The following is a 12,748-nucleotide window of genomic DNA, read 5'->3' as shown; positions in this document are numbered from 1 at the left end:
GCTACAACAGATGGTATAATCCCAGCTAAACTGCTTGATATATCCTTGCACAAAAGTCACGTGGACAAGAAACATGAATGGTTTTAGAGTGATTAAGTTGGTTGGCTTATACCAAAGTCTTTAACGTCATAAACTCAGCCTCTGGGATGAACACTTAGTATTAATGTATAAATAACCTCTTTATTTAATTTTCTCTTCTTCCCTGTATTTACTTAATTTCTTAAAAATAAATTATTTTGTTAAAGCTTCTCACAAGTCCAGGGTCGTCTCTACTGGGAAGACAAACAATATTCTTGCATATAAGACATGATGAAGCAATACATTTATGGTTAGTCTTTGAGTGAGCTTCTCTATTTTCATTAATTTTTGTTCAATACATAGAGCATTTATGTGTAGGTGTTAAAAATGCATGATTTAGAAGAGGGCTGGAGACTCAACAGAACTGTAGTTCTTAGTTCTAACAGAAAAAAAATAGGAACTGACTAGCAATGGTCAGCAATAACAATGAGCCCCATATCATGCAGGTTGTGGCCTGTAAATGCCTTCTCCACTGAAGATTCCAGTCATTTCTTCCACTGGGATAGGAAATGTGAAAAATAAATTTGGAGAATACTGGGATCGAATGGGAACTAAGGAGCTAAGTTAAAGAGACTCCCATTGGCTCAAGGTGACAAACAATAAAGAAAACAATAAAATGAGTTGAAAGATAAATATGTTTAGATCGGAGTTCATAATGAAACTTGAACACAAAATTCACTAGTCATGCTCGGACAAGGCTAGGAAACCACTATTTTGAAAACTAGTAAATCAAGGAAATTACATATTTATCTCTTGTCTTTCCTATGCAAATTGTACCTGAGGATAACAAAATAGTTGGTGAGGGGATATTTCTCCTTTTAGAAGTATTCCAGCTAATAAAGAAAGAATGGCAGAATTAAACTATTTGGCAACCCCAAATGCAACTTGATTATCAATGACTGCTCAGGCTCCAAAAAGAGACAGCCAGACATTAGTCCTCTTAAATCACACACCAGGTCTAGAAACAGTCTTACCAAAATATTCCAATCTAAGTGTGGTCAAGTCTCTAGATCAGCACTGTCCAATAGAAATGTGAGCCAAATATGTAATTGTACATCTCAATTCAAACCCAATTTCAATTCAAACTCTCAATTTCTAGTGCCCAATAGCCATACACGGCTACCATATCAGACAGTACAGCTCTAACCACTAAATTATAAGAAATACAGAACAGAGGAACATGCTATCCCAAGGGTGCGATTAGCAAAATCCAGACTGGGAACTTTAAGGAAAAAAGGACCTCATTTTTTCAAGCAAAACATTACAAGGGAGAGAAAGAGTGCAAAGTGCATGGGAGTAAGTCTCTTAAGATCATCAGAAACTTAACAGACATATCACCCAACAATGCATAGACTGCATCTACATCTTGATTTGAACAGTGTAAAACACACATTTGTGAGATAAGGAAATTTGAACACTGATTTTTTTTCCTATTATGGAGTTATTCGTTTTGTTAGGTGTGATAGGGCACTGTGGTTACATTTTAAAAACATCCTTTAGGGCTATATACTGAAAATGTATAAAGTAATACGATATCTGGGATTTGCTTCAAAATAATCCAGAGTGAGTGGTGGGGTACAGATGAAACAGGCTTGTCCAGGAGTTGACAATTATTTGAAGCTGGGAGATGGATATATGGGGGAAAATTATATTATCTTTACTTTTGACATGTTTGAAATTTTGCACAATACTTTATTATTATTAATTTTAGATAGGAAGGGAGAAACATCAATGTGAGAGAGATACACTGATTGGTTGCCTCTGTACACACCCTGCCAGGGATTGAACCTGCAAGCTAGGTGTGTGCCCTGTTAACTCTGTAATGCACATTACATCAAACTGGTGACCTTCCAGTGGACGACACTCCAACCCAGTCACACCAGCCAGGACTGCACAATTTTTTTTAAAATATATTTTATTGATTTTTTACAGAGAGGAAGGGAGAGGAATAGAGTTAGAAACATCGATCAGCTGCCTCCTGCACACCTCCTCCTGGGGATGTGCCCGCAACCAAGGTACATGCCCTTGACCGGAATCGAGCCTGGGACCCTTCAGTCCGCAGGCTGACGCTCTATCCACTGAGCCAAACCGGTTAGGGCTGCACTTTTTAAATAAAAGACTGTGGGATAAGATTACAATGGCACTGTCCATATTCTCAGAAGAATCATTCATTAAAGATACCACTGTAAGTCTTTCTTTCTAATCCCATAAAGTACCAGTGCCTGCAGCCACCACCACTGAAGGCAACAAACCAAGAAAAACTTACAAAACAAAAACCAGACAAAGAAAACACTCGCTTTATTAAAACACTGAAGTTGCCAGAGGAAAGAGGGAATGGTTTTTCCCACCTGGCATTAAACACCTTTTCCTTGGGTTGTGCTGCCTGAGTTTTCCTGAGTCCCTGCTTTACCCTCCCTGACCCATCAATGCAGATGTCTTAGTGGCAAGGCTATCTGGACACCAAACATACAATGTACTGTACCAGTCCTCTTTTATTTCTATGTTCCTGCACCTCATCAGGGAGCAAATGGTGGAGATTTATCCCAAAAGGGCACACAAGCCTATGGGGTCAAGTGAAGCTAATCACATCAGATTTCAGATTATGAGCTTAGACACACTTTGGAGGAGTGCTGGCTCATATACTGTTAACTCTGTAATGCACATTACGTAAATTTAACAGTGCAAATTAAACAACGGAAAAGGACAAAGGTTTTAGCATCTTGCACCCAACAGCTTCTGATGATATGAAGTCATTTCTAAGGTTGATGGTGTCCTTCCCTAACTACCCAGAGTTGATTCCACAGAGTTCGGTGGTGTAGACTCACTCTCCTCTTACAAGTGCCTATTTAATAAACTTGAATTTTAGAGTGAAAATGTCTTATTGGTGTGAAAGTGTGTGCAGTGATTTGGGAGGCAACAAATTGAGAGCAAAGGCTCAAACTAAAAAATAAAAATATTTATTTAGGTTTTTGGAATATAAATAACAATAAATGACAAAAGGCAAAATAAAACAGAAAAACTGACATGTTATATCACTGATCATCTCCAGGCACAAGAGCATTTATTAATGAATATAAAAAAATAAACTTCATTATTTTTATCTGCTTTCCCCCCAACTTTAACTACATGAATATTCCTAAGAAATTCCACAGTTATACCGGCCCCTTCTGAGTACATGAGGTTAAGGTCCTACTCCCATAGGGAAATAAATTTCTATCTTCAGGGATTCTGAAAAACTAGACCTCCAGGAACTTACAAAGCAGTTCCTTTCATTAGGATCCTTCTAACATAGGGAGAATGCAGCCGTCACCCAACAAAACACGAACCAGTGTAGATGTAGGTACTCCTCAGGTGTCCTGAGATCTCCAAATGAGTACCCGACTAAGCCACCAGCTTTACGCCAGCCCAGCCTGCGGCCCACAGCCTCTCAAGCTGCACCAAAAGTGGGCTTCACAGATAAAGTATCTTTCCCCTTTCTTCCTGGAAGTTAGAGGGCTACACGGGTAGGAAGGATATGGAGGTTTTGCATCAAGCTTGCCTTCACACTCTGTACCAGGGGAGGGCTACTAAACTACCCAGAGCACACCTGTGTTGAGTGTATGGCATGTACTTACCCACTGCCACACAGGAAGTTGAGTAAATTAGCCAGTCACTCTGGACCAAGCCCCTCAAAACAGGCAAATTCAGTGAGCCAAGGCATGTGGCAATAGCCCCAGTTCACCTAGGTCCTTTCCAAAGAACCATATTAATCTGATCCCAAAGCACATTTGGCTAGGACAGAGCATGGTAGGAAAATGGAACTTCTGGGAAGGGCCATGCCATGTGGAGTTTCCAGGTTGTTGTTTGGTCTGCAGCACAAGAAGATGGCAGCATCGCTAATATTCAGAGCTGGAGAGAGTGTTGCCTGGTCCACACTCCTGGAGCGTCTTTACTAAGGCAGCTTAATGGCGGTTGCCCAGATGTCGTTGCTGGGAAGCGGCGGAAGGACCCATCCTTGGGGAACAGAGTTGCCTTCAGGATGATCAGATGGCACCAGGTACTGATCCCAATCATGCCTTAATAGGAAATTATAAAACAACTGTTTATTTCTGTTTTAGTCCAAGCCAGATGTTCAGCAACTAAATATTCTATTTCAGGACTTACCTTTCCAATGACTGATGTACTAAAGAACTAGACTATCGGGGATTATGCAAAAGACTGCATTTCTTAAATATACATATAAAGGGGGGGAAACTCCAAAGAACTTACAGTCATTTAAAAAAATGTGTTTTTATTGATTTTAGAGAGAGAGGAAGGGAAAGATAGATAGAAACATCAACGAGGAGAGAGAATCATTGATTGACTGCCTCCTGCATGCCCCACACTGGGAATTGAGCCCACAACCCAGGGATATGCCGAGAATCGAACCATGACCTCCTGGTTCACAGGTTGACTGAGCCACTCTCATCATTGATGTTCCTATCTCTCTCCCTCTCCCTTCCTCTCTGAAATCAATAAAAAAATATATTTTAAGAAAGATATATTAAATGAGGTGTCTTTAAAAAGAAATACACATAAAACAATATTATGCATTGATCAGTTGACAAAAATGTGGCCAGAGGCTCACTGAAACCTAATCATATATTTCCTTTAGGAGCAGCAGCCGTTCAGTAGTCTCTAATTCAGTGTTTGTGGCTTTATAGAGCACAGCTACTGTAAATAACAAGAATTGACTATAGTTATGTTTAGAAGCTAAAACTTGTGTATTAGCCAGAAATGCACTTTCCTCAGACATCAACTTGGTATGCAAAGAGCATTGTTGGAGCTTTGGAAGGAACCTTAGAAATCACTTAGGTCCATGATTTTCAAACCAGGCTTTGAAGACCCCTGAGCCCCAAGTAGATGCTTTGGGAGTCTAGAAACAACGAAGTGCTTCCTATTAATAACAGATTTAAGTTACCTGTGGAACCCAGTCATTCATTCTGTTTTATAAACTGATTTGTCCAAAGACTGCATTTGGGAAGAGTACTACTGCCAAAGTTTGAAGGCCACATTCTTCATTTTATAGGTGAGGAAAGTGTGAGACCCAGAGAGCTGCAAAGTATAGCTCATTATGAACTGCATGTAAAGATGAGACTCTCTGTTCCTCGCTCTCTTGACTCTGACCTCTAAGAACTCACAAGTCGGCAGCACGGGTCTTCAACAGTCTCCATAGGCAAGTATACAGGGAGGGTCTGTTTAGCAGCAGAAGAGAACTAGAAAAGGTAGCCAGTGCTTTAAGTCAGCCTGGGAGAACACAAAAGGGCAAGTCACACCTGAGTTTGTTTCTTCACCTGTTAAAATAGGGACATCTATTTCTCAAGGATGAGTGAGGACTAAACAGATGTTTGTGGCATCCCTAACACTTGGAACCTTTATATAAACCCATTAGAAATTTTTTTAAAAAGATACAGGCGACATGGAGAGTGCCCCTCTGACCTTATTTGGATGAGTGCTGGCAGGGAGTGCTCAGCTTGGAGGTAATACTGTCTGAAAGGCTGCAAGAGGTGAGCGAGCGGGAACTCATCTGAAAAAGAAAAGGCACAATACCACACCATCACACTTCCTATCCAGAGTGTATGTCTCAAGGCAAGGTGACTGAGCCTATGATGACAACATGATCAAACGTGCTTCATCTTTATCCATGATTTCCAGGATATAGTTTAGGTGTCATTGTTGCCTACAATCTCTTAGCTTAGGTCGAGGTCACCCATGAGAATAAGTCAATCTAGTATTGTCCTTTTCTCCACTGGTTACAGAGGAACTTACCTGGATCCCCAAATAACTTGGACTCAATTTCCCGCTTCTGCAATAAAATTTTCTCTTTTTCTTTCCTCTGTTTCTTTTCTAGTTCTCTCTTCCTCTCTTCCTCTTGTTCTCCTTCCAACATGACTCTGAGGGCTCTCTCTTCAGCTTCATATAGTTCAGAGCGTTTTTTAATGAGTTTTCTCAGTCGCTGAAGATGATGCTCAAAAGTCTCATCTGCTGAGGCTGGAGGACAGACCCCTGGGCAAAGAGATGCAAATGGCATTTTAGTTAAAGCTTTTTCTTATCTCCAAATCTGTGTTCTAATGAGCCAACTCAAAGTCCTACTGATAGTGTGAATTTGCTTAGCATTTATAAATTCTAATCCCTCTTCACAGATCAATTTGAATCTGCAATTAATCTGACCCCACCCTGACTTTCTTTTTTCTCTAATTCCTCTTTCTGGAAACTACCACTTAACTTTTGATTTTGTTTCTAAAGGTTTTGATCCTGCAGTTGGAGAGTGGGCTCCCAAAAGGAAAAAACTGTCTTATATTCTTCATTTTGAAATTCCCACTGCTAATAAACAATTCTCCCTTTAAGTGTGAAGTTCTGGGAAAGCACCCATGGATACTGAGAAGAAATACATTTAACCAACCACACTAGCCTCACAATGTGCTGCTGAGAGTAGGGTGACCAAATGTTTCAGTTTGCCCAGTTTTAGCACTTGAAAACCCAGTGTCCTGGGAAACCTGGGATGGTTGGTCACCCTGATTTAATTGTGAGATCAGCTAATTGTATAGCCAACATAGCTACAGCCACAACGGGGAACATTTTAGACTAGTTGTTAGGTGATATGCAAGAATTATTACTAATTTTATGTGATAATGGCATCATAATTGATGATGAATTACTTAGGCATTCTATTTTTGTACACATGTGAAAGTTTTCATAAAATTTTATAAGGAAAACTTTTTGAGATTTATTGAATATTCAAGTAGGTTGCAATAGTGACTCACTACCATAATGGCCCTCAATAAAAAAGTTGCCGAAGCTAATTCATCCTACATTGATGTGTGCTCAATCCTATTAGTCCTTAAAGCTTGTAAAGGAAAATGTATGTACTGCGGCAGTATTTTAACAATACCAGATACATGGAATAAAAAAATCCTAATTCTGCTAACATAATCAACCCTTTTTATTTCCCCATATTGATCCTCCAGCCATTTTTGTCCATATATTAGCAACTTCACATAGTTCAATGTAAAACGTGTGTAACTTACATATCTCCATGTCAATTCTCTACATTTTTTTTCCTCTCCTTATAATTATTTAATGGCTCCATCCTGTTTCACCAAATCAATGTACCTACCATAATTTACTTAATAAGCTCTCTAGTCTGGACAGTTAGGCTGTTCCAAATGACTTATCATATAATGCTACAATGAATAATCTTAGGCACCATGGGGCCTCATCCGGTTTTTGGACCTTGGCATAGTGAGAAAAAACTTTCCACCCTGAAATCTTACACCCAAATATTCTCTTCTCTGATAACTTCCTACCATTTCAGTATTCTCACCTTCTTCTCCCTCAAGATTCTGTGAATTTCATTAAAATCTCTCATCGAATGTATCAGAGTCTGCCCATCTTCTATTTGTTCTCACCCAAACTTGTAGTCACCCACAAAGCAAAACCCCAACAGCCCCGTGCTCTGTGCTCACGTGCTAGCTGTAGGGTGAAGCCATTTGATTACTGGCCTGGCGCCAGTTTACAGTTACATCAGCTGGGCCCATAGCCCCTCCCTGCAGCCACACTGCCATGGGTCTCTGCTTGGCCCTCACTCACTGCTCATTTCACCACTCTCCGAAAGTCCTACTTCTCTATTGACCCTCAGAGCAAAACCTCTAATCCAGCCGTGGGCAAACTACGGCCCTTGGGCCGAATCCGGCCGTTTGAAATGAATAAAACTAAAAAAAAAGACCGTACCCTTTTATGTAATGATGTTTACTTTGAATTTATATTAGTTCACACAAACACTCCATCCATGCTTTTGTTCCGGCCCTCTGGTCCAGTTTAAGAACCCATTGTGGCCCTCGAGTCAAAAAGTTTGCCCACCCCTGGGCTAATCTATTTCCCGGAGGAGACAGGCCACCAGGAAGGGGAATTCCCTAACTTTCTGCCCCCAGTTCCACTCACCTGCTTACTGCCCGTCACCGTCTCCGTCATTTCATTCCAGTAGAAGATGGTTCTTCTCCACTTCCGTTAACCCCTCCACCAGGGACCTGAATCTGACTCCCTCCGCCAAGACCTTGCGCCATCAACTATTCCTCTGCTTCTCGCTGATCTTCCTCCCTCTATTCATACTCACTCCTTGGCTCAGGATTTAAACATTTTCAAGTTTTTCCCATGACCCTAAGGTAGCACCCCTTACCCGATCCCCCCCCCCACCCCCGCCCCATAGACACTGGCGGATGCTGACTTTGTACTCTCCTCTCCTTTACAGGCAAATGTTTAATGCGTTGATCTCACTGTCTGCTTTTCTTATGTCCTACTCCGTCTTTACTCGACTTGAGTCGGGCTTCTACTTCTACCACCCCCTGAAATGCCCCTAGCGCAGTCACTAATTACCATGGATGTCTCTCAAGCTTTTTATTACTTGAAAATAAAAGTAAGATGAAACACGTGTATGGCATTTACTATGTGCCAGGAATACTTTAAACACTTAACTCATGTCTACTAATTTAATCACCACAACACCCCATGGGTAGGTACTATCATTATTCCCTCCTTACAGAGGAGGACACCAACGCATAAAGAAGTTTAAGTAAACGTGCCAAGATTGCACAATCTCTGTGAGCGTTTGCCACTCTGCAGAAGAAGTAGCCGGTCTACCTTTTCCTCCTCTCTCTCTGACCTCTCTCGATCTCCTCTGTGGAATCCTCTTTATTCATCTTGATATTGTCTTTCTGGCTCTCATTTCACACTACACAACCTCTTTAAGGTCTGTTTACATGCTGATGAACCCTTATCCAGAGTGTCCCACAGGCACCTCAAACTCAACAGGTCCCAAACTGAACTCATCAACCCAAAGCCTCCTGCTGTTTTCCTGGTCATTTAGAATGGTATCATCATTCATTCAGTGGATCAAGCTACAACCTGGAAGCCATTTTTTTTTCCAGCTCCCATATGCTGAGTTCCCCAAGTTATTAATTTATATGTACACACACACACACACATACACTCTCTTTATTCATATCTCTTAAATCCATTTACTTTTCTCCTACTGTGGTCCTTAGTTCACACTCCCATACTATCCCAGCCCAGACTATGACAACCTTTATCAGTCTCTCTTCCTAGATCAGTGATGGCGAACCTTTTGAGCTCGGCGTGTCAGCATTTTGAAAAACCCTAACTTAACTCTGGTGCCGTGTCTCACAAAGAATTTTTTGATATTTGCAACCATAGTAAAACAAAGACGTATATTTTTGATATTTATTTTATATATTTAAATGCGCCCACAACCTAGGCATGTGCCCTTGACCTGAATCGATGAGCCCGGGACCCTTCAGTCCACAGGCTGATGCTCTATCCACTGAGCCAAACCAGCTAGGGCCCATAGGACACTTCGTGATGTGACCCTTCTTACATATCCAGCCTCATTCTCTCAGCACTTACTTGGAGGTACATACGCCTTGAAGAAAGAAGTTAGAAAGCTGCTTGTTTTCTTTTAAAGTACACAAGGCAATCAGCTACTCGTTACCAAATCATTTTACATTCAAGTCAATTAACTCCACATAGCCTGCTTATTATATAGACCATAATTCCTCCTAAAATTTCCTCTTTCTTTTAGACCAAATAGAGGGGAGACTAACAGTGAGAAATTATGCTGGTAAATTCACTTGGCAGATATTACTGACCCTCACCTCACAGAGGACATGGAGCAGAGGAACATTAAATAGTAGTCCTCAAGTTTTGCATTCTCATAAGCAAGAGGCATGGGTAGGCACAGTAGAAGCAAATCTAGATGACCCACAGTAGGTGATTCACAAATGCCCTACAGAATCATCTGTGTGAGGCCTGAATCTGAATCAGCCACGCTAAGGGCTGGCATGCAGAAGCTCATCACTTAGCTAGTGAGTAAGACTGGCTGAATGCACAATGATCACGTCCAAATGCACAAAACTTTTTTAAAAATATATTTTTATTGATTTCAGAGAGGAAGGGAGAGGGAGAGAGAGAGAAATATCAATGATGAGAGAGAATCATTGATTGGGTGCCTTCCGCATGCTTCCACTGGGGATCGAACCTGCAACCCAGGCATGTGTCCTTGACTAAAATCGAACCCGAGACCTTCCAGTCCGCAGGCCCATGCTCTATCCACTGAGCCAAACCAGTTAGGGCCCAACAAAACTTTTTATTGCCCTGACTGGTTTGGCTCAGTGGATAGAGTGTCGGCCTGTGGACTGAAAGGTCCCAGGTTCGATTCCGGTCAAGGGCATGTACCTGGGTTCCAGGCACATCCCCAGTAGGAGGTGTGCAGGAGGCAGCTGATCAATGTTTCTCTCTCATAGATGTTTCTAACTCTCTATCTCTCTCCCTTCCTCTCTGTAAAAAATCAATAAAATATATCATAAAAAAAACCCACTTTTTATTAAGGGTCTGAATTATAGTTTTAATTTATTATATTTTAAACCAAACAGAGGAATTCATTTGCTATCGTGGTATTTGCTCATTTGTGTACTCACAAATATCCCTGGTGAATGTCAATGGCCTACAACCTACTAAATAAGGCAGCATGTGGCCCAAACCAGGTGCAAGTGAGAAGGAGCAGGAGGTCACCTCAGCCCAGAGCAGAGAAGGATGGGAGATATGTCATCTAAATTTGGTTTTGAAGGATAGTGAGAGCTTAAAATAGCAAAGATGGGACTAAGGGCCCTCCAGCCAAATCCCATTCACACCTCTTCAAATAGCCATGATTCAGATTTGAAATGTATCTGAAGGAACATGCCAAGTTTTCAACACCTTCTGAAGCCTCAATAAGGACAAGATAGGATAGCTTTCACCTTGGCACATGGGTAAAGCTGAGCAGCCCTGTCAACCTCACTCAGAAAAATGTGGCCAGGAACGCCTGGGGTGGGAATGATGAGTCCAGGGGAAGACGGTGCAGTGGGTTCCCACACCTGCCTCTCTTTTCAACCTGGGCTACCAAGAGCTAAACATCAGAGGGTTTCTACTTCAAAGGTTCTGAGACACTGCTGACAAGCTCAGTTACCTTACTGGGTGAAAAATTTGAAGCATCAAGCATTTTCCTTCAAGATTTTTGGGGAAGGGCAAGCACTATGGTAAAGAAAGGGAGGGAACAGGGGAACAAAGGAAGAAATGCCAGTAGAAGTGCAAAGCCACAGTTACCTTTCCTTGCTGCAGCCTCTTTCCTGAGTTTCCTCAATTTCTCCAAGGCCCGAAGAATGTCCACCATTCTTTTGGTGTCTGCTTGTTTTTTCCTCACTTCAGACAAGACACCATCGGCAGCAGCTTTAAGTTCCTGCTCCTGGGGAAGAAAGAGAGCCCATCAGAACAGCTGCCCAGCAGTGAGATTTTAGAGAATCAGACAGTCCCAGGGTTAAGAAAGATTCTACTGGATTTACACCCCAATTCCCTGGGCCATGCCCAAGCACCTCTCTACACTGGTCCAGCCAAAGAATTATCCTCTCTGCACTTCCACGTGGACACTGTTTTTTCTTCCTCAGAGTTTCTAAAGTGTGGTCTAAGGAACATCTGCATTCAACTTACCTTGTTAAGTTGGGGCTCTCATTAAACATGAAAACACCTGGCCCTGGCTGGGGGGGCAGGAGGGGGGTCCCAGTTGGCTGGAATATTGTCCTATGCGCCAAAAGGCTGTAGGTTCAATTCCCAAACAGGGCACATACCTAGGTTGCAGGTTCAATCCCCAGTTGGGGCATGTACAGGAAGCAACCAATCAATGCTTCTCTCTCAGACCAATGTTTCTCTCTCTCTCCCCACCCCCTTCCTCTACTAAAACAAATAAACATATCCTTGGGTGAAGACTTAAAAAAAAAAAAGCAGACCCCTGGATCCAAAGATTGAGGGTAGCAGGGAAGATAAGGAATCTTATCCTATACTAGAAGCCCAGTGCACAAAAATTTGTGCACTTGGGGGGGGGGCCCTCAGCCCGGCCTGTGCCCTCTCGCAGTCTGGGACCCCTCGGGAGATAACGACCTGCTGGCTTAGGCCTGCTCCCGGGTGGCAGAGGGCAGGCCCAATCCCTAGGTGCAGCCCTTTGTCGGGCTCAGAGCAGGGCCGATTGGGGAGTTGGGACACCGCCCCCTGTCACACTCAAGGCAGGGTCGATGGAGAGGTTGCGGCGCCACCTCCTGTCATACACAGAGCAGGGCCAATCAGGGGGTTGGGGCACTGCCCCTGTCACACACAGAGCAGGTGCCAGGCCTTCCTTGCCCCGGCAGGGTTTCCCAGAGGAGGAGGCACCAGGGGTAGGTTCTGAAGGAGGAAGTGTTTTCCAGGCAGAAAACATTCCTGCCTTCAGCAAACACTCCCTGCTCCCCGCCCCATGTTAGGGACACCGACAGGTCTCAGCCTTGGAGCCTCCGTCCAGACTGGAGTCAGTTGGAGGCTCCAAGGGGGGCTAGTAAACTACCCCCGCCCCCGTCCCCATGCTGATCTTCCTTGAGGGGCAGGGAAGGCTTCCCTCAATAGATACTTTCGGTTTAAATATTGAGGTATGAGTAGGAGCTGGCCTCAACCCCCCAGGTTCAGCTGGGTAAACTGAGGCTCAGAGAGGTCAGTGGCCCAATTGAAGCCCCATAGGTAGTTCAGGGTGGGGACGTGAATGACCAGCAGAGTCTGGATAGGCAGGGAGGGAAGGGGGGTC

General features: G+C 42.9%; 1 protein-coding gene across 1 annotated transcript in view; it reads right to left on the bottom strand.

Annotated features, from left to right (window-relative positions):
* Nucleotides 1-2,359: 2,359 nt before the first annotated feature.
* Nucleotides 2,360-12,748, bottom strand: part of PDCD7 (programmed cell death 7) — a gene marked incomplete at its 5' end in the record, with an annotated part of 13,175 nt that continues 2,786 nt past the window's right edge. Inside the window, 4 exons of the mRNA XM_006770828.2 lie at nucleotides 2,360-4,133; nucleotides 5,536-5,623; nucleotides 5,866-6,102; nucleotides 11,251-11,389. Of these exons, the coding sequence (XP_006770891.1) occupies nucleotides 4,010-4,133; nucleotides 5,536-5,623; nucleotides 5,866-6,102; nucleotides 11,251-11,389 (588 nt within the window). The remainder of the gene's footprint in view (nucleotides 4,134-5,535; nucleotides 5,624-5,865; nucleotides 6,103-11,250; nucleotides 11,390-12,748) is intronic.

This window comes from Myotis davidii, unplaced genomic scaffold (genome assembly GCF_000327345.1).
Source record: "Myotis davidii unplaced genomic scaffold, ASM32734v1 scaffold461, whole genome shotgun sequence".
Lineage (NCBI taxonomy): Eukaryota > Metazoa > Chordata > Mammalia > Chiroptera > Vespertilionidae > Myotis > Myotis davidii.
Note: the sequence above shows the minus strand (reverse complement) of the source record. Positions and strands in the feature narration are given on the sequence as shown.